Consider the following 23,295-nt stretch of genomic DNA (forward strand, 5'->3'; position numbering starts at 1 on the left):
TACCCTGGCATAAACATCACAAACTCAGTAGATCGTCAACCAGAATGACCGGGGATTAAAACAGCAATAAAAACACCAGCCACTTGTAAAACCCGTTCTCAAAATTGCCGCCAGGAGGTGCAAAGGGACACTTTTTGCACCATTGTTTGGTGTAAAGAAAGTGAGAGTTATTATGATTAATCTTGTTAATATTAGTTTTGCATTGTGTTTTTTACATTGAGATGTGTAGTAGAAGCATATCTAACAATGCAAAATGAATGTCCGCTGTTAGCTTATGAATTTACCATCGGCAAAGAAACTGCATTGTGAATATGCATCATTTTACTTGTTAGTCCTACTGAAGAAAACAACAGCAATGCATTTAATTAGCGGTGTTTTCCCGTGTTATAATTGACCTGGCTAGTCGGTGGTGGTAGACTAACATAGAGTGGTTCAATTGAAACCGCGCTCATAAGCGTAATCAAATTAAATGTGTGTGTAGTTCTTCCTCAGAAGTGCCTAATTTAGCATCCTGTGAACTTGTAAACATGACTTTGTTTCCTGATGCACTAATTCAAAGCCTGTGCACACTGACTCGCAGAAATTACATAAAGACAGGCAATTAGATTGGAACTTGCCACTTGCCATTTTGTGTGCAATATGTATGAAACTGTCTGTGAACAGACTATTGATGTGCCGTCTGTGGAGGAGACTAGATAAAGCCTAATTTCCTCCCTCAGTATCCGTGTTCTCTGTACTCGGAGCTGGAAAATCCCGACCCAATTCCATCCTGCATTCCTTCTTAACAATCTAATTACTGTCATTTTGATGTTTTACACAGAATCATGTCTGCCTTTGATTTTCTAATGGTCGGGTCGTCCTCGTATGTCACTGTTCCTGAAAGCTTCTCCTTTCCCAGACTGACATTTTTGTGCATTTGGAAATTTTTGGAACAGGCCGGAGCTGTTCTCTAATCGGATTAGACCGTTTGTTTCTGAGATGAGGTAAGGAGAGTGCTTAGTCATCAGTTGGGTCAGAACATGTCAGGACGCTGATGTCATCGCTTACAGAGCCTGCGGACAGGGTCCAGCTCTACATTCAGACTAGCAGGCCTGTTATTGTTCTGACTCTAGTGAGGTCCTGGTGGATTATCGTTGCACGGGTGTTTGAGTGCTTTAAGGCGGTAGGTGATGAGATGATATCATTTTAGGATGGCGTTTGAACCGGATCTGGTTTGCTGTCTCGGAGCAAATGCATTTCGCTGCTTTGATTTTCTTTAAAAGGGTCATACGAATAATCGTCCCTGCTACTACGACCAATTGTCAACTCCGATATGAATCTGCTGTCTACTCTTGTAAGGAAATACCGTTTTATTAAAAGGCATTTGTGTCAAATCGAATATTCTCTGCACTATAATAATGAAAAATATTTTTTTATAATAAAAATTGACAAAATGGCCTTAGCTTGATATTTCTGGTCCCATTGTAAACGTTTCATCAATGTACGTCATTCAGAAAGTATGAAATGTTTATTTTCAGAATATTTAAAAGCATGTAATAAATGTAGAAACTAGAGGTCAACCGATAGTGTGTTTTGCCGATACGTATAACTAAGGTGGTGGAAAAGGCCGATAATCGATTAAAAATCGATTTATAGAATGTAAATTAAACGGTGACAGACAAGGACATTGATGCTACAAGAGTACAACTTGAATAAAATCCCAGATGCAGTTTATTGTCCAACCAAAATCCCAAAAATAACCAGAAAAAATATATATATATATTTGGTTCATAAAGAGGTGCACATTTAACTATAAAGAAGCCCAAAAAACTCAAGAGACTCTTATTTTGAAATGATGCAGATTTGGCTCTGTTGGATCAGTTAAGCTTATTTTAGCCTATATATTCACCAGATGAATGGTTCCATATATATATATACACACACACCATGGGCTGTTCTAATACTTGATTCTGATTGGCTGGAATGAGTGCAGTTTAAACCACTGAATGCACAGGTAGTTCCGGTCAGTTTTAATCACCGTTCGATATTAATATGCTGTTTGCTTCACGTCGGGTGGTTCTTTTATGTGCATTTAAATTCGTTTAATGCACACCAAGCTGTGGATTATCCCTTACATATACTGTGTGTATATATATATATATATATATATATATATAGATATATATATATATATTTCACCAGATGAGATTTAAGTTTGCAGAAAACCAATAGTTCTATCAGGAAGAGTCGCAGATTTGAGTGAAATTTAAGATGACATTTATTTGATGAATATAAACAGAAAAGTAATGTCTCTCTTTGGCGTAAGCCCCGTCTGGGGGGTCCGAAAAAGTTGTACTCTGAACCGTCATATCCTGCCAGAGATAGGAGGAAGGGGCGAGGAGCCTACCCCTGTGCAGGACAGGACTCAACCAGTGGTGGTGGGGTGGAGGAGGTTGCCGTGTTAGCACACTGAAACCGTAGTGTGATTGTGAGCAGACTTATAAAGCATCGGCTTACATGTGATTGGCTGGGGATTACCCAGCTAATGGTGTGATGATATACAGCTGCTAATCTTCCCGCTAGAACTACACTGTACTTACATATCCAAATAGCAACAATCGGATGGTGATGAATAAAATGAACCCTACACATTTTTCATGTCTAATATCCCTTTTCACTCAGAAATATGTCAAATTGCGAACGGCATTTCATGTTGACTTAAACGTGACTCATATTGTAGTATGTCAGGTGCTGGGATGGGATGCTTTTCCTGGTGGTTTTTCAAAGTGCATGTTGTTTCGCTAATATTATGACAGTATTTCGCCTTGTGTAAATGACAGCTAAAACCGAATGTAATAACAAATCGTGTGTTTATCAATGCCGCTAAATGCTAATGCTTGCTTGCATGCAAACAGTACTCAATAGTATGTACTTTCTCACTACTGTATAGTGCTACTTTCAGTGTGTAGTTGAAGTTTGTGAATTTGGATTGAGTCCCTGTTTTCTCCACTCCTCAGATTTTATCATTTCCTGAATCAATTCCAGGAAGTCATTAAAAACTTTCAAGGATCATTTTCTCTCGAGCACTCCAACACACCCTTCAAACGAGAGTCTTGTAAACTACTGTAACCGAGATCAGAGAGTAGACGCATGGAAAGAATAATTATTATTTTATGAGATGTCATCTTGATGAATTGTCTTTGGCTCATTTCAATATCGATCGTTTGTCTGCAGACTCGCTGTAGCCGTTCAGCTGCATGTTCTGAATGATAACACGTGCAGTATTGATTGCTTTTGAGTGTTGAGATTATGTAGAGATATGTCTGCTGTCATCACTCAATGGAGAGCACTCGGGTCGTTTGTAGGCTGACACAGTTAGGTGGGGTTTTTGGAAAGGGTGGATCAAGTGGAGGAGACATCTGGACGGGGACACACTAACACACACCGGTCCCTTTAATACTTCAGTGTGTAATGTTCCTCATTTCATTGGTTTTTTGGTTGTTGTGCTCTATTAGCATCACAATAACTGTACCGCTGTATTGATAAAGCATTTGCAGCATAACTGTGTACAATTAAAATGATGCATAATGAATAATTAAAGGTGCAATAACAATAGTGCAAATGTAAACAAGTGATGTTAAAAAAGATCACCATAAAATAACCATTATACAAAAATGTAATTAAATGAAATTAAAATGAAGTGCAGAGGAAACTTTTTGTAATTGTATCCATCATTTAATTTTTTTACTTCATATGACTTATTTAGGAAGCATTAAATACACCAATTAATCTCTTGTTTCACCTATTTTTCTCAGTTAATATATTTGATTAATTTTCTTTCATTTTGGTGTGATTTTTTGGCATTTACAAATAAAATAATATAAGGCAGTAAACAATTGATATTATCAATGAAGTCAAATAAGAATAGTATAAATTAAAATAACCATCGTACAAAAATGTTATTGGTAATAAAGAGTAAGAAAATGAAAATAAAGCACAGAGTAATCTAAACAAAGTTACAAACAACTAATTTAATGCAAATACTGGTTTATTTGACTTCATATTTTTCTATTTGATTACTAAGTAATTAATTGCATTACTGTATCACGTGCAGTTTAATTGCGTATAGTCGGGCTGCACAATTAATCGATTGCAGCGGTTGAGTATTCTAACCAATCACAGACATGTCTGATGAGCAATGAAACGGCAGTGGCCAATCAGAGCCGCTTAGATTAGTCCTCCGTCCTATCTGTAAAGACAACTGATCCTAATGCGCAAGCTTTAACCCGTCTGAATGCCCCGATGCTAGCTTTATATTCTAGCTCTGTTCGCGCAGCACACGAATATGAATACTGAAGAAACATCACCTGACACTTGAAAATAAACTGTAGAACGAGAGCGAGCAGCACTTTGTAATTATTTTGGATTCATTGCACATTGCACCGCTCGCTTTGAACGTAGAAGTTACACTGCAAATAAGCAACATGACAAAACTAAAACGCTCCCGTTCTAATCACGGCACAGACGTAGTGTAAATAATTGATTTATTATGCTGATTAGACCGCTTTGTTTTTAACGAGACTTTCGTGAGAGTGTAGAACATTGTGCGGAGCGTCACTGAGCTCGCGTCGAAATGCAGATCTCAAACATGCCATGAGTGACCGGCGTCATTGTAATGGGGAGTTTGTCGCGTCGTTCGAACAGTTTTGTTTTGTCATGTTATTAAGTAAGCCAATGTGAATTTGATTTGTGCAAAATAGTGTTAAATAATTCGGCTGAACTGTTCTAAGTGTCCCTGAATTGCATATGTCAGGAATCGCCGTCATTGTTACCACGTCTGCTCTAATAAGACTCATTTGCCAAAAATGATCAAACGATGATCTTACATGAACAAGATCACCGTTGAAGATGTAACGGGATGAATGGTCCCCTGTCCCGCCACCAAAGGTCTTACTCTAAATATAATATATAAAATACAATATAATGCTTAAAAGAAACTGGAGCGCAGCTCATATCCACCATTGAAATGTGCTACTCCAAAGAAACACACGGTTGCTTACTTTGTGACGTCACTCTAATTTAATATTTTAATGGACATTTAATAATCGCGATTACAATATCAAGTGCAATAATCGACAATTATGATTTGTGCTATAATCGTGCAGCCCTAGTGTATAGTAGAAGTTGTACAAATCATATAAAGTGTAATAACAATAGTGGAAATGACTATAACCATATATACTACTATACCATAACTGTTTTATATATGTTATGTTATGGTCTTCTGTCCCTTCAGGTATGAGTTGAGGATCCGTTACCTGCCCAAGGGCTTCCTGCATCAGTTCACTGAAGACAACCCAACACTGAACTATTTCTATCAGCAGGTGGGTGCAGGTGACCTCACAGTGTATCTGCAGCTGCACCATGCTGCATTTCTGCATCCGCTCATCCGACCGCTGTGTGTCTGAGATGCACCTAACAGTCACCTAACCGTACTTCTCGTATTATTCCTGCTATCTATATTCTGCATGACTCACTACTTATGCAGTATGCAACCAGAATACTGTATTACATAATGTAATGTGCTCGACTTGACCTTTCATATCCATTGGATAAACAAACTTCCTGACTCATTTGATCAAACTGCCAAAAGGAAGACATTTATGCATCATAACAAGGTTGCACACTACAGTTATCGTTAAACTGACCCTTTAGTGGGAATAATGGCAGTATAGTGAATACTGTGCAGTGTTCAATAAATAGTACACTAGTATTCCTCTGTGATTATTGCCGTGTTCCCTTGCCGTGTCCCAGCTGACTTCGTTTTATTGAGCAGTGTTTACAGGATTAGTTTTATAGAGCGTGTTCATCATGTAGACAATAGACGGCCATTACAGCTCGCCGTCAGTAACTGTGCTGGGATCAGGCAGATTGTATAAACGCCGTCTGATGAAGTCTGTGATGTATTGTTCTGAAGAGTGATTTACTGTTTGTGAGAAGTGCTGCAGAACACCTTGTGCTGCGTCTCTGTATAAAACTGCAGACATCTGCTCTCTGAACAGTTATTCATCACAGACAACAACAGCCTCTCTCTCTCTCTCTCTCTCTGTGTCTCTCTCTCTTGCTGTCTCTCTCTCTGTGTCTCTCTCGCTCTCTCTCTCTCTCTCTCCTTCCAAACCTCCTTTCTTCCTTCTGTCTGTCTTCTTTCCTTCCTTCCTTCCTTCCAAGCATCATTCTTTCCTGTCTTCCTTTCAAACCTACTTTCTTCCTTCTGTCTTTCTTCCTTCCTTTCTTACTTCCTAACTTCCATCCTTTCATTCTTTCTACCTTCCTTTCTTCCTTCTTTCCATCCTTCCTTCATTCCAAACATCCTTCTTTCCTGTCTTGCTTCCAAACCTCCTTTCTTCCTTCCTTTCGTCCTTCCTTTCTTGCTTCCAAACCTCCTCTCTGTCTTCCGTCCTTCCTTCCATCCTTCCTTCCTTACTTTCTTCCATCCAATCCTCCTTTCTTCCTTCCTTCTGTCATTCTTCCTTTCTTACTTCCTAATTTCCATCATTTCATTCTTTCTACCTTCCTTTCTTCCTTCATTCCGTCCTTCCTTCCAAACATCCTTCTTTCCTGTCTTCCTTCCAAGCCTCCTTCCTTCCTTCTGTCTTTCTTCTTTCCTTCTTTTCTTGCTTCCAAACCTCCTCTCAGCCTTCCATCCTTTCTTCCTTCCTTCCAAACCTGCTTCCTTACTTTCAAACTTCCTTTCTTCCTTCGAAACTGTCTTTCCCTTTTTCCTGCCCAAATCCTCCTTCCTTCCTTTCTTACTTCCTAACTTCCATCCTTTCATTCTTTCTTCCTTCCTTCCTTCTGTGTTTCTTCTTTCCTTCCTTTCTTGCTTCCAAACCTCCTCTCAGCCTTCCTTACATCCTCCCTTACTTCCAAACTTTATTTCTTCCTTCTAAGCCATTGTAAGACTGTTCAAGGATGGGAAAGGAGGAGTCAGAGACTGGCTAACGTAAATTTTAATGACTCAGAGGAACTTAAACATAACATATAACACACAGACACGCACACACACAATCTCTCTCTCTTTCTGGCATCCCCGGACTCTCCTTTATCTCTCTCCCGCAACTCAGCGCCAGGCGTGCATCCTCACGGTCCGGCCATGCCCTCCTCCTCCTCACAAACATCTTTTCTTTTTTCCTGCCCAAACCCCCTTCCTTCCTTCCTTTCTTCCATCCATCCTTCTTTCCTTCCATCCTTCCTTTCTTTCTTCCTTTCTTCCATCCATCCTTCTTTCCTTCCATCCTTCCTTTCTTCCTTCCATCCTTCTTTCCTTCCTTTCTTCCTTCCATCCATCCTTCTTTCCTTCCATCCTTCCTTCGTTCCTTCCTTTCTTTCTTTCTTTCTTCCTTTCTTCCATCCTTCCATCCATCCTTCTTTCCTTCCATCCTTCCTTCGTTCCTTCCATCCATCCTTCTTTCCTTCCTTTGTTCCTTCCATCCTTCCTTCCTTCTTTCCTTCCATCCATCCTTCTTTCCTTCCATCCTTCCTTCCTTCCTTTCTTTCTTTCTTCCTTCCATCCATCATTCTTTCCTTCCATCCTTCCTTTCTTTCTTTCTTCCTTCCATCCTTCTTTCCTTCCATCCATCCTTCTTTCCTTCCTTCCTTCCTTTGTTCCTTCCTTCCTTCTTTCCTTCCATCCATCCTTCTTTCCTTCCTTCCTTCCTTTCTTCCTTCCATCCTTCCTTCGTTCCTTCCTTCCATCCTTCTTTCTTTCCTTCCATCCATCCTTCTTTCCTTCCATCCTTCCTTCGTTCCTTCCATCCATCCTTCTTTCCTTCCTTCCTTTCTTTCTTTCTTTCTTCCTTCCATCCATCCTTCTTTCCTTCCATCTTTCTTTCCTTCCTTCCTTTGTTCCTTCCATCCTTCCTTCCTTCTTTCCTTCCATCCATCCTTCTTTCCTTCCATCCTTCCTTCCTTTCTTTATTTCTTCCTTCCATCCATCCTTCTTTCCTTCCTTCCTTTGTTCCTTCCATCCTTCCTTCCTTCTTTCCTTCCATCCATCCTTCTTTCCTTCCATCCTTCCTTCGTTCCTTCCATCCATCCTTCTTTCCTTCCTTCCTTTCTTTCTTTCTTTCTTTCTTCCTTCCATCCATCCTTCTTTCCTTCCATCTTTCTTTCCTTCCTTCCTTTGTTCCTTCCATCCTTCCTTCCTTCTTTCCTTCCATCCATCCTTCTTTCCTTCCATCCTTCCTTCCTTCCTTTCTTTATTTCTTCCTTCCATCCATCCTTCTTTCCTTCCTTCCTTTGTTCCTTCCATCCTTCCTTCTTTCCTTCCATCCATCCTTCTTTCCTTCCATCCTTCCTTCCATCCTTCTTTCCTTCCTTCCTTTGTTCCTTCCATCCTTCCTTCCTTCTTTCCTTCCATCCATCCTTCTTTCCTTCCATCCTTCCTTTCTTCCTTCCATCCTTCCTTCGTTCCTTCCTTCCATCCTTCTTTCTTTCCTTCCTTCCATCCATCCTTCCTTTCTTCCTTCCATCCTTCCTTCTTTCCTTCCTTCCATCCTTTTTTCTTTCCTTCCATCCATCCTTCTTTCCTTCGTTCCTTCCATCCTTCCATCCTTCCTTCCTTCTTTCCTTCCTTCCTTCCTTTCTTTCTTTCTTCCTTCCATCCATCCTTCTTTCCTTCTTTCCTTCCATCCTTCTTTCCTTTCTTCCTTCTTTCCTTCTTTCCTTTCTTCCTTCTTTACTTACTTTCATCCTTCCTTTCATACTTATATCCTTCCAAACATCATTCTTTCCTGTCTTCCTTCTTAACCTTCTGCCTTTCTTCCAAACTTACTCTTTTTCTCCCTTAACATTCCTCCCAAACCTCCTTCCAAGCTTCCTTTAAAACAGAAATCCTCAACTGCTGGAGTCAAATCTTTATTATTGATTATGATTTACCCCCTGACCACATTTTTCTATTCTATTATAATTGTTGTATTGTTTGTCTACAGGTGAAGAATGACTACATGTTAGAGATCGCAGATAAGGTGGAGCAGGAAATCGCATTAAAGTTGGGCTGTCTTGAGATCAGGTCTGTTCAAACTGCTGTTGAAATATCTGTACCGGCAGAACTCACAGAGGCTGTGATGAAGATGTTTGTGTTTTTCCCCTGTTCAGGAGATTCTACAGAGAGATGAGAGGAAACGCTCTGGATAAAAAATCCAACTACGAACTTTTAGAGTAAGTCCTTTTTTGATTATTATTTACTCAAAATTCACAAAGATACTTGAAAACATAAAAAATGTGTATTATCCACTGACAAGACTTTCTGTGGAGACACACGCTGGCCACGACCCCCACTTCTCTCGCGCTCCACTTACACACGTGTGTATATTAGTTCCAGGTCATTCCGTCCAGTTGCCCGTTGACACACAGCAGTGTACTGGCCCCTTAGGGGGCAGGACAGTGCAGAGACTGCACACAATCACAAAGCAACCTTCATCTGAGTGACAGCTCCTTAGAAAGCTGCTGTGGGGAAGGAGACACCACCTGGTTAACATCCTGCCGCGTTACAATGTCTCTGAAGGCAACATTTTCAAGTTTCGGTCACAGTGACATTCACTAAAAATCACCTTGACACATCTGACTGAACGTCTTAGTAAAAGTGGTTCAGAAAAGTGAGATATTTCTGAGAGATTTTGTTGTTTAATGCAATGAAATTCAAACAGCAAGTGTTTAGCAAGTGTCTAAATGCTTTTTTGGGGCCGTTGAATGTGTCGTTTACCACCTTGAAGTAAAGGTTTATTAGGGCTTATGGCTTTAATCTGATAGTGAACGCTATAAACATGGGTGAAATGCTTTGACGAGGTGCCCTGCAGCGTTGGCTGATAGTGAGCGCTGAGCAAAGCTGAATGAATGCACGTTTAGTTTAAATGATGAAATGATCATTATTGAATTATATTGGGCTTTAAATCTAAAGTCTCTGGCAAAGGTATTTTTAATACATCTTCCTCCTAAAGATACATTTGTGGTGTCAAAGATGCCTTCATGAACATCTACACATGACGAAATCATCTCCGTGTCTTTACATTTGCAATCATTTTGTTTTCACAGGAAAGATGTTGGACTCAGACGATTCTTCCCCAAAAGTTTATTGGAATCGGTTAAGGTGAGAAGTCTGGATCATTCAAGATCATTCATGTGCACACACGGTGCAGGACAGTATGGGGTTTCTTCTAATCACTAACCTGAAGTATGAACAGAAGTAATAGTGATGCCTGTGTGTGTGTGTGTGTGTGTGTGTGTGTGTGTGCGTGTGCAGCTGGGAGAAGAATTGTTTGGTGACCCCGCTCTTATTGAGACACAATCACACCCCACAGCCAGATGCTCTGTTAAAAACTGGGGTTGTCCTTTGACCTTAAGGGTCTTCCTTAAGCGTGTGTGTGTGGGCAGGTGGGCGGGGAAGAGGTGTAATTTTACTGTCACAGATATCTACCCCACTCCCCCAACTCCTGAAATAGTGGGTTCATTGAGATCACACTTGTTTTTGTTTTTTTTAAATTAGCGAATTTTTTCTTTTCTTTTGGAACATGAAAAGGAGCCTGAAATCATTGGAAAAAGAAAAATCAAGACATATTTTAACATCTATTTCCACAGTTTTGGAAACATTTTCTGAAGCATGTCCAGAAAAATATACATTACCATAAAATACACTAAAAAGCCAGAAATCTGTGGAATATTTTGAATAATAATACAAATTGGGTTTGAACTTTACGTGCCAGCATTTAGTAGAAGCTCTAAAAAAAAACTAAGAATTATTCACCAAATATTTTTAATAAACTATTTATCTCATTACTGAAACACACCAAAAAAATTCACTCCTTTTTATTTTTTTATTTTTTTTGTATTAATCCAAATAGTACCAACTATTAATATTAAAGACCTATTAATCCAAATGGTGCCAACTATTAATATGAACTACCTATTAATCCAAATAGTGCCAAATATTAATATTAATGACCTATTAATCCAAATAGTGCCAAATATTAATATGAACTACCTATTAATCCAAATAGTGCCAAATATTAATATTAATGACCTATTAATCCAAATAGTGCCAAATATTAATATTAAAGACCTATTAATCCAAATAGTGCCAAATATTAATATTAATGACCTATTAATCCAAATGGTGCCAACTATTAATATGAACTACCTATTAATCCAAATAGTGCCAAATATTAATATTAATGACCTATTAATCCAAATAGTGCCAAATATTAATACTTAATCATTAATATGAATTACCTATTAATCAAAATAGTGCCAACTATTAATATTAATTACCTATTAATCCAAATAGTGCCAACTATTAATATTAATATTAATTACCTATTAATCCAAATAGTGCCAAATATTAATACTTAATCATTAATATGAATTACCTATTAATCAAAATAGTGCCTAATATTAATGACCTATTAATCCAAATAGTGCCAACTATTAATATTAATTACCTATTAATCCAAATATTGCCAACTATTAATATTAATATTAATGACCTATTAATCCAAATAGTGCCAACTATTAATATTAATATTAATTACCTATTAATCCAAATATTGCCAACTATTAATATTAATATTAATGACCTATTAATCCAAATAGTGGCAACTATTAATATTAATGACCTATTAATCCAAATAGTGCCAACTATTAATATTAATATTAATGACCTATTAATCCCAATAGTGCCTAATATTAATATTAATGACCTATTAATCCAAATGGTGCCAAATATTAATATTAATATTAATGACCTATTAATCCCAATAGTGCCTAATATTAATATTAATGACCTATTAATCCAAATGGTGCCAAATATTAATATTAATATTAATGACCTATTAATCCAAATAGTGCCAACTATTAATATTAATATTAATGACCTATTAATCCCAATAGTGCCTAATATTAATATTAATGACCTATTAATCCAAATGGTGCCAAATATTAATATTAATATTAATGACCTATTAATCCAAATGGTGCCAAATATTAATATTAATATTAATTACCTATTAATCCAAATAGTGCCAAATATTAATATTAATATTAATGACCTATTAATCCAAATAGTGCCAACTATTAATATTAATATTAATGACCTATTAATCCCAATAGTGCCTAATATTAATATTAATGACCTATTAATCCAAATAGTGACAACTATTAATATTAATATTAATGACCTATTAATCCAAATAGTGCCAACTATATATTAATATTAATGACCTATTAATCCAAATAGTGCCAAATATTAATATTAATGACCTATTAATCCAAATAGTGCCAACTATTAATATTAATATTAATGACCTATTAATCCAAATAGTGCCAACTATTAATATTAATATTAATGACCTATTAATCCAAATAGTGCCAACTATTAATATTAATATTAATGACCTATTAATCCAAATAGTGCCAACTATTAATATTAATATTAATGACCTATTAATCCAAATAGTGCCAACTATTAATATTATATAATGACCTATTAATCCAAATAGTGCCAACTATTAATATTAATATTAATGACCTATTAATCCAAATAGTGCCAACTATTAATATTAATATTAATGACCTATTAATCCAAATAGTGCCAACTATTAATATTAATGACCTATTAATCCAAATAGTGCCAACTATTAATATTAATGACCTATTAATCCAAATAGTGCCTAATATTAATATTAATGACCTATTAATCCAAATAGTGCCAACTATTAATATTAATATTAATTACCTATTAATCCAAATAGTGCCAACTATTAATATTAATATTAATGACCTATTAATCCAAATAGTGCCAACTATTAATATTAATATTAATGACCTATTAATCCAAATAGTGCCAACTATTAATATTAATATTAATGACCTATTAATCCAAATAGTGCCAACTATTAATATTAATATTAATGACCTATTAATCCAAATAGTGCCAACTATTAATATTAATATTAATGACCTATTAATCCAAATAGTGCCAACTATTAATATTAATATTAATGACCTATTAATCCAAATAGTGCCAACTATTAATATTAATATTAATGACCTATTAATCCAAATAGTGCCAACTATTAATATTAATGACCTATTAATCCAAATAGTACCAATTATTAATATTAATGACCTATTAATCCCAATAGTGCCTAATATTAATATTAATGACCTATTAATCCAAATGGTGCCTAATATTAATATTAATTACCTATTAATCCAAATATTGCCAACTATTAATAGTTAATATGAAATAGTGCCAGCCTAAATAAATATGTGTACACACACACACACCTTTACATTGTAAATGGGTACATACCATAGACTTATGACAAGTTGTTTTTCATATAAAGCTAATTATAATTAGACTAATTACTATGTAGACTAACCCAAACCCTGAAAGAAAAGTTTTTGCATTTTTAGATTTTTAAAAAACATTATTTGCTTTATTTATGAAGCTATTTTCCAACTGAGAATGTTCCGAAATGTCCTCAAAGGGAGAGGGAGAAGGAACATTTTTCCCTTTACTGTTGCTAAGTACCTGCACAATCACACACACAGACATTTACCAAGCTATCTAAATGAAGACATACCATAGACTTCTGTTGTATTTATATATGTAATTATAATTGCTATAGACTGTTACTATAAAGGCAAGGGTATTCTTCATGGTCTTTTAACCATGAGCCCATACAGATGCATCGACCCACATGCACTCATATGTCCGCTTCGTAATACTCTTTAGCACAGTGAACGTTAGGCGTGTGTGCAGATGATGTGCAAGGATGCAAACTGTCCACTTGTCTTGAAAAACTTGGCTGAAGGAGGATAGTCCGCACGTACTGTCCTGATGACAAAATTCATGAATGTCACAAGCACTGTGCACAAGACAATCAATGCATTTTTAGAATTAAAAAAACATTTATTTTATTTTTGCATTGTTTTTTCAAATTAAATTAATATTTAACTCACTTCTGGGGACAAATGTGTCTCTAATCTATAGCAAGTACTCACACACACACACACACACACACACACACACACTTTCTCTATTGGAGATCATCAGATGTTCATTTAGGTGGATTATAACTGTTAATCCGTGCAATTCCTAAAAATGTTGTTTTGAAGAATTGATCCTGATGAAGAGCTTTCCCGCTTTATAGAGCACAGCTCATATGATTGAGTTAAAACGGGGTTCAATGATCTGCACGGCCATCTGTCACACTGACCGCAGCACTGGACGGTGACATCAGTCAAATTCAGCCGTGATTGAGTGGAAGGTCTGCACGAATGGGACATTTTAAATAGTCTGTATTGTTTGCTTTCAGAGCAAAGGACTCTTAAAGGAACAGTGCACACAAAAATGAAATTTATGAAATCATTACTCACTCATTACTTTTGCATAAAATGACTTTCTGATACTTCGAGTATTATGTAATAAAGAGCATTGAATGATCATTTGAAGATTTTTAGGGGCTCAGTTTTCAGGCTTTATATAAAGACACATTTCACCCTGTGTTTCTTCCGTGAGACCTTTCCCATTATTCCTCCACAGATGTAAGGGCAGATACTGGGTGGCACATCCAGTCAGGAAGGGTGGATCGCCCCTCTGAAGTGACCGATCACATGTTCCAGCGTATCTGATATTATCTGTGTGTATTTGTGCCTGGAATACTGTAATCTCACCCATAAACCCAGATTACAGACAGATATCCCTGAAATGTGCTACTGGAAAGATCTAATGTGCTGTTAGTTCAAGATCTGCATATGTAAAGTCATTTCTGCATGTATCAACCTTGCGCTAAAAAAGATAAACAAAGCGCACCAGATAGAACAGAACACAAGCTCTTTTTAACTTGATGCAGGTTAAAAAAACAGGGTGATCCTGAACGAGATGCAGCACAACAACTGTAAAACGGCATTTAAGGGTGCAAATAATGGCCCCTTATAATTTGGACCAGTAAGCAACCATGCTGAGCATTCTAACAACCACTTAAACACCCTAGCAACCACCCAGAATACCCTAGTAACCACCCAGAACACCATAGCAACCTCTCAGAACACCCTAGCAACCACCCAGAACACACCAGCAACCACTTAAACACCCTAGCAACCACCCAGTACACCCTAGTAATCACCCATTACCCCCTTTGTAACCACCCAGTACACCATAACGACCACCCAGAACACACTTGCAACCACCAAGAACACCTTAGCAACCACCCAGAACACATCAGCAACAACCTAATCACCCTAGCAACCACCCAGAACACATCAGCAACTACCTAAACACCCTAGCAACCACATAGTACTCACTAATAACCACCCAGTACACCATAGCAACCAACCAGAACACCTTAACAAGCACCTAGAACAACATAGCAACCACCCTTAACACACCACCAATCACCTAAACACCATAGCAATGACCCAGTACACCCTAGCAACCACTCACAACACAATAGCAACCATTCAAAACACCATATCAACCACCCAGAACACACAGGCAACCACCTAAACACACTAGCAACCACCCAGAATACACAGGCAACCACCTAATCACCTTAGCAACCACCCAGAACACATCAGCAACTACCTAAACACTCTAGCAACCACCTAGTACTCACTAATAACCACCCAGTACACCATAGCAACCAACCAGAACACCTTAACAAGCACCTAGAATACCATAGCAACCACCTGAACACACCACCAATCACCTAAACACCATAGCAATGACCCAGTACACCCTAGCAACCACTCACAACACAATAGCAACCATTCAAAACACCATATCAACCACCCAGAACACACAGGCAACCACCTAAACACCCTAGCAACCACCCAGAACACACAGGCAACCACTTTAACACCATAGAAACCACTCACAAAAAAATAGCAACCTCCAAAAACACACTAGCAACCACCTAGAACACTCAAGCAACCACCTAAACACCCTAGCACCCACCTAGAACACTTAAGCAACCACCTAAACACCCTAGCACCCACCTAGAACACTTAAGCAACCACCTAAACACCCTAGCAACCACCTAAACACCCTAGCACCCACCTAGAACACTTAAGCAACCACCTAAACACCCTAGCAACCACCTAAACACCCTAGCACCCACGCAGAACACCCTAGCAACCACTCACAATATCATAGCAACCACCCAAAACACCTTTGCAAGTTATTTGAAATATTTTTAAAGCTTAAAAACGTTGTATTGGATGAGTGTTTCACTGATTCAGTTTGTGAGATGTACAGTAACACTGCTCACTCTCTCTCTTTCTTTGTGTTTCAGGCCAAAACTCTAAGAAAACAGATCCAGCAATCATTTAAACAGTTCGCCAACCTGAACGACGAGCAAAGCATTCTGAAGTTTTTTGAAATCCTGGCACCCGTATACAGATTCGACAAAGAGTACTTTCGATGTGCTCTGGGGGTAAGACAGTTCCTGCAAATGGCCCGACTGCAATGTCCAGCCTACTGGTGCCCTCTATTGGCCATTGGAGGAATTACATTTACTGATGTATATAACTTTTAACTAAAAATGAACATTCTGGCATCATTTACTCTCACCTTCATGTTGTTATGAAGGTGAGAGTAACACCTAACATACTGCCCAATACTGAATAATTGATGACAGAATTTTCATTTTAGGGTGAAATATTCCTTAAATAAATCCTAAAGTTGGTTATGAAATTCTGTCATTGACACACAGCTCTCTGTGCATCTTTGTCTCTCAGTCGAGTTGGGTGATATCAGTAGATCTTGCTATTGGACCAGAGGAGGGAATCAGCTACCTGACAGACAAGGGCTCAACGGTGAGATATATTAACATTTAAACACTCTAGATCTGTTGTCATGCGGTCCACTGCCTACATAGGCAGCTGACTTCTAAGGCAGCATCCTATCCGCAATGGAACCAAATAGTGCTCGCACGTGATGTGCACTGGAGACTTGACTCACAGTAGATTTCAAAAAGAGAAATGTGAATCATCACCTGTGTATTCATCCTCTCTTTCAGCCGACACACCTGGCTAACTTCACACAGGTGCAGTGTATCCAGTACTCATGTGTGGAGGAGAAAGACAGGAAGGGTGTGTTACAGCTGGACGTGGCAGGAGCCGCTGAGGTAAACATCACCATATTTCCTGATTCAAGTATATCTGCCTCTGCCTGTCTGTTGGCATGTGATGGGGTTTTGGCTCAATAGCAAGTCAAATCCATTTGAAGATACTGTTGGAAGTGTTTAATTTGTGAGTCGACTCAGCAGGGAGATAATACACCTCAGTCCTGTTCTTATGGCGTGGTCACACATACACTCTCAAGGCGAAATAGTCAATATAAATCCACACGATCGTGAATTTTGAGCAAGCATTTCGAGGCGTGTCTTCAGCTGTGTGTAGGGGTGTGTCTGTAAGCATTTGGAGGCGTGTCTTCAGCTGTGTGTAGGTGTGTGTCTGAAAGCATTTGGAGGCATGTCTTCAGCAGTGTGTGGGTGTGTCTGAAAGCATTTGGAGGTGTGTCTTCAGCAGTGTGTGGGTGTGTGTCTGAAAGCATTTGGAGGTGTGTCTTCAGCAGTGTGTGGGTGTGTCTGAAAGAATTTGGAGGCATGTCTTCAGCAGTGTGTGGGTGTGTCTGAAAGCATTTGTAGGCGTGTCTTTAGCTGTGTGTGGGGGTGTGTCTAAGCATTTGGAGGCATGTCTTCAGCTGTGTGTGGGTGTGTCTGAAAGCATTTGGAGGCATGTCTTCAGCTGTGTGTGGGGGTGTGTCTAAGCATTTGGAGGCATGTCTTCAGCAGTGTGTGGGGGTGTGTCTAAGCATTTGGAGGCATGTCTTCAGCTGTGTGTGGGTGTGTCTGAAAGCATTTGGAGGTGTGTCTTCAGCTGTGTGTGGGGGTGTGTCTAAGCATTTGGAGGCATGTCTTCAGCTGTGTGTGGGTGTGTCTGAAAGCATTTGGAGGCGTGTCTTCAGCTGTGTGTGGGGGTGTGTCTAAGCATTTGGAGGCATGTCTTGAGCTGTGGGTGTGTCTGAAAGCATTTGGAGGCGTGTCTTTAGCTGTGTGTGGGGGTGTGTCTGAAAGCATTTGGAGGCGTGTCTTCAGCATGTGTGTGGGGGTGTGTCTGAAAGCATTTGGAGGCGTGTCTTCAGCAGTGTGTGGGTGTGTTTGAAAGAATTTGGAGGTGTGTCTTCAGCAGTGTGTGTGGGTGTGTCTTGAAAGAATTTGGAAGCGATCTTCTTGTCACCTGATCGGCCAATCCTGATCATTTCAGCTTTTTAATCAGGATCTCTGTCATCGGTGGCCTATCGATCGGAGCATCCCTACTGGTGTTGTTGATAATGTCTCATTCTTAATCGCTCTTTGTTTCTGTTTTTTGCCCGCAGCCTCTTACGATCAGCACACCATCCTTCTCCACCGCTGAGAACATGGCTGACCTCATCGACGGCTACTGTCGACTGCTCAATGCCGTCACCCAGTCCTTCATCATCAGACCTCAGAAAGGTGCACCTTCCTCACATTGGTACATTACGGGATGCTTTTAATATGACTGGGAAACCCAGTAAACCACAGAATTTCCAATAATGGAATAATTTGAGTAGAAAATCTTGTACAAAACAACCCAGCTGTGTTGCAATACACTTAATGAGACACAAATAGAAAGCTAATGAATTAAAATACCCCTTTGGTCTACTTTTATTGTAGTGAATGCTTGTAGTGAAACATTAAACGTAATGTTATGTCTTGTTATGTCCCCTATGTGATGTTATGTCTTTATCTGTCCAACAGAGGGCGAGAGAGCTCTACCATCCATTCCAAAGTAAGTCGTCTGTTTACTTCATTTCCATTCCTGAGATATTGAACGCCTCTCCTCAATACTCAGATGTCAGACAGAACATTCCTTAACTACAGGGTTGATCCCCTCTAAAGGGAGTGGTCAAATCAAATATATGGGGTTTAAAAATGACTCAACAGTTTTAATTGTACGTCTCACATAATTAGCATTTCTGAGCATTTTTAAAACAATGTTTATTGCTCGAGATGAACATGAATGGAGTCAGGCCTGAGAATTGTCTATAGAAATTCCTTTAAACAATTTGACTCCATGAGAGTCATTATATAATTCTCACACTGACCTCAGTGGGTCAAAATTGTAACTTAACAAGTCCTCAACGCTTGCAGAATAATCAATGTTCCTCCACAGACTTGCCAACAATGAGAAACGCCTTGAGGGAATTCGAGCAGGAGTTCGTGCCATTTCTGTGTCAGGTAAGACACCAGATGAGATGCATTAGATACAACCATGTCCATCCATGTATCACAGTCAACATAAAATGGACCCAGTTTACTTTCCTAATGGACATTCTGGATTTTATTGAGCACCATATCTGTGCACATTTTTCCAAAGGACAAATAAATGTCTTTATTATCTTTCATCAAGATGTAATAACTTGCTCTGTGTCTTAAACAACTGTTCTTATCGGCTGACTTTGCCAAGGTCACGTCGGCAGGGAAAAACAATATTAAGTAATAATATCATAACTCGGTTTTCAAATCTCGATGGACTAAATCAAGTCCCAAATTTCATTATTTGCTTCAGAATATATATATATATATGTATATGTAGCGCGGAGGAGGGCGGGGCCATGCCGGAATGGCCGGACCCCAATCAGCCTGATGAGGCGAGCGAGGGATAAAGGCGACCGGAGACGGCAGTTCGAGAGAGAGAGAGCTATTGCTTTAAATTCACTATTAAATTATGAGTTACACCTTCAAGCTGGTTCTCGCCGCCTCCTTTCCCTTTTAACCCCTTTACATTGGTGCCGAAACCCGGGAATTGGTTTAAAGACTGCACGCTCCTTGGAGTCCTTCCCGCTGACCGACATCATCAAGTCCGTCGCCACATCAGGCTGATTGGGGTCCCAGGCGTTTGATTTACATACAGTAGACTTGTGCATATAAAGAGGATCATCACTTTTTGAGATGTTTGGAATAACTCAGCCCATGAATGTTTCTGGCTGATTGTAGGTCAGATCTCAATCGCTACTGACGGTTAATAACTTTAATGGTGGGCTTTTACGTTTGAGATTTTCAGCTTAATCTATTAACGTCACTTGAAGAGGTCAGACCAGTACCTGAGAGAACACACACACACACACACACACACACACTAAATAAACAAATTCAATAGGAATCTAACTTGTGTAAAAGTAAGTTAGATATCATGGTGTAACCATTCATGAATCAAGCTGAAATGTTTTGCCACAAGGACTGGAAGATAAATATGTTTGTTCCATTTCTCTTGCCATATTTCCTTGCTTCTCTTTCTCTCTCTCCATCTGTCGTTCTTCACTGAAGACTCTGTGGTTCAGACGCCCGCGAAAACTACAAAAGCTTGTCACTTTCTCCTTCCGTTTGTCCTCTGTTCACACGAGTCTCCTCCTAAGGGTACATGTTGTGTCCCGTGTGTTTGTGTGTGTGCATCCTAACACACTAGCTCTTACCTGCTTTAGATTTGTTCTGCATGAAATTCTGCGCAGCCAAACCAATGGATTTCTTTTTCATTGGATTTTGAACCAATGAGCTGTCACTGTGGGCGGAGCTATGATTATTACAACAACAAACAACAAAAATTAACACATAATTTAATAAGGAAATTAAGCATATTTTAGGACTATTATTAACCTGGCCCAGTTCTTGTTATTGTAATGCAGAAAAATCAGATTTTGATTTAAAATCAACATTTAATTAAGTTGTACTTAACAAATTAATTTATAATTATTTTGCATGACAGTGCTGAGAATGGTGTAATATTAAGTAAAATAAATAGACTTTATTCTCTTTAGTTGACATAAAATTAATTATATATAAATTATAATTAATATATGAATATTAAAAAAATTATATATAGTATAATTATAATTTATTTAATTATTAATTATTGTATTATTATAATTATAAAGTATAGATAATGTCTATCAATTAATTATATAATATACGTGTATATTATAATTAAAAACGTATGTAGTTATTATAATTATAATATCATTATTATAATATTATGATAATTATTATGATCATTATAAATTAGAGTTTGTGATGAAATGACATTTCTTGCTGATTATGCTCAGATATAGATAAAAAGTTAAATACCTGCCCCCAATAATATTCAGAGAGTTTTCATTTACAAACGCAGTGATTTAGTCTGATCGGTCTCCACGTCCACATTGAATCTGATCCCACACATTCCCGATATAATCCACATTAATGACTCCAGCCTCAAAACACAGCATGAACAAAACACATATTTACTTCACAAGCTGTGAGGATGACGAAAACCATTGAATTTACACTGTTCTTCATCTCCTCCTGTCTCAAACCTTCAAACTCTCTCATTCTCTCCTCTTTTGCATGCTCTGTTGGGACCTGCAGAAGATCTAAGTGGTGATGGTAATGTGTGACTAATAATATTGACTTTATATCTTTCCTGTGATCTATAACTAACGTTCTCCTGTGTGTGGGTGTGAATGTTTGAAAGCTGTTTGGATAGACAGTCTTGTGTAGAGTGTAGCTGTATGTAGATTTAAGGTACTTCGCTTGGAGTGCATTCTGTCTCTTTTCTCTCTGCATTCATTAAAGGCCAAATAGAGTGCAACAGTCTGCTTCTGGAAGTAAAAATTGCATTCATTTTCTCCATAGACTAACTGATTTTTAACGTTAACTTATAAACCTTTAAAGACAGACCTACCGTGAGCTCTGAGGCTGTTAATCAGTGGCATATGCTTCTGTTGAAGCACAGCGAGTAAAAGCTGAATACCACCCCTGGAGTCATGAGTTCAAATCCAGGGCATGCTGAGTGACTCCAGTCAGGCTTCCTAAGCAACCAAATTGGCCCGGTTGCTAGGAAGGGAAGAGTCACATGGGGTAACCTCCTCGTGGTTGCTATAATGTGGTTCTCGCTCTCGGTGGGGCGCGTGGTGAGTTGTGTGTGGATGCCACGGAGAATAGTGTGAAGCCTCCACACGCACTAGGTCTCCGCCATAACACGCTCAACAAGCCACGTGATAAGATGCGCGGATTGACGGTCTCAGACGCGGAGACAACTGAGATTCGTCCTCCGCCACACAAGGCGAGTCACCACACCACCACGAGGACCTAGAGCGCATTGGGAATTGTGCATTCCAAATTGGGGAGAAAATCAACAACAACAAAAAACATGTTTAATAACGTAAATTGTGGTGAAGAACTACACTACCCATAATCCTGTAGATTGACAAAGTGCGCCAAGAGAGCTCTGCAGCGACCAACCACTCCCATAATGCACTATGAATGACACAATCGAATTGCTCTCCCTACACTCTCAAACTACTTTATTTGCATATATATGAATATTTTGCAATATGCTTTAAATATATTGATTCTTACGTTTATAATCAACATCTTTAAATGAATAGCTAAATATTTTTCCATTGTTTTTAATTCGATTACATCATTCGCAATGCTTCATGGGAGTGTAGTCCATTCGCTCATTAAAGATGCTACATGTGTCTTGTTGTCTGATTTTCAAATGTTTGTAATGTTGTGGTTCATGGCTTACAACTCATTTATGAAGGGTTTTATGAAATCACTATGGGAAAATGAATGTGAAAAACATGTAATGATGAAAAAGAGGGCATTCAATGTTGCGCTGTATTATTTAGAGAAGTCTGCTCAACAGCAAGAAATCCCCTGCTTTGCAGAAGACGGAGTCGTCACTTCCTTCCTTGTCTCCCTTTAGCACAACCACACAAATGCTCTCTGATTGACCTGTTAGAGTGACATCAGGGTTCATTGATTGACCGGTTAGATTGACGGCAGAGTTCTCTGATTGGCCAGTTAGATTGACAGTGGCGTTCTCTGATTGACCGGTTAGATTGACAGTGGGGTTCTCTGATTGACCGGTTAGATTGACAGTGGGGTTCTCTGATTGACCAGTTAGATTGACAGTGGGGTTCTCTGATTGACCAGTTAGATTGACAGTGGGGTTCTCTGATTGACCGGTTAGATTGACAGTGGGGTTCTCTGATTGACCGGTTAGATTGACAGTGGGGTTCTCTGATTGACCGGTTAGATTGACAGTGGGGTTCTCTGATTGACCAGTTAGATTGACAGTGGGGTTCTCTGATTGACCGGTTAGATTGACAGTGGGGTTCTCTGATTGACCGGTTAGATTGACAGAGGAGTTCTCTGATTGACCGGTTAGATTGACAGAGGAGTTCTCTGA

At 38.7% G+C, this 23,295-nt stretch overlaps 1 protein-coding gene across 15 annotated transcripts in view; it reads left to right on the forward strand.

Moving 5' to 3' along the window:
- LOC127650388 (focal adhesion kinase 1-like) overlaps positions 1-23,295 on the forward strand; it is a 110,073-nt gene that overhangs the window by 54,904 nt on the left and 31,874 nt on the right. For 8 of the 15 annotated variants that reach the window (XM_052135787.1, XM_052135786.1, XM_052135789.1 and 5 more), the window contains 12 exons: positions 5,276-5,363; positions 8,970-9,049; positions 9,136-9,198; positions 10,072-10,126; positions 16,332-16,472; positions 16,777-16,854; positions 17,058-17,165; positions 18,419-18,536; positions 18,822-18,852; positions 19,237-19,301; positions 20,391-20,480; positions 21,465-21,482. In XM_052135787.1, the coding sequence (XP_051991747.1) occupies positions 5,276-5,363; positions 8,970-9,049; positions 9,136-9,198; positions 10,072-10,126; positions 16,332-16,472; positions 16,777-16,854; positions 17,058-17,165; positions 18,419-18,536; positions 18,822-18,852; positions 19,237-19,301; positions 20,391-20,480; positions 21,465-21,482 (935 nt within the window). The remainder of the gene's footprint in view (positions 1-5,275; positions 5,364-8,969; positions 9,050-9,135; positions 9,199-10,071; positions 10,127-16,331; positions 16,473-16,776; positions 16,855-17,057; positions 17,166-18,418; positions 18,537-18,821; positions 18,853-19,236; positions 19,302-20,390; positions 20,481-21,464; positions 21,483-23,295) is intronic. The other 7 variants (XM_052135793.1, XM_052135795.1, XM_052135800.1 and 4 more) reach the window with 3 other exon arrangements.

Source organism: Xyrauchen texanus, chromosome 10 (genome assembly GCF_025860055.1).
Source record: "Xyrauchen texanus isolate HMW12.3.18 chromosome 10, RBS_HiC_50CHRs, whole genome shotgun sequence".
NCBI classification, from domain to species: Eukaryota; Metazoa; Chordata; class Actinopteri; order Cypriniformes; family Catostomidae; genus Xyrauchen; species Xyrauchen texanus.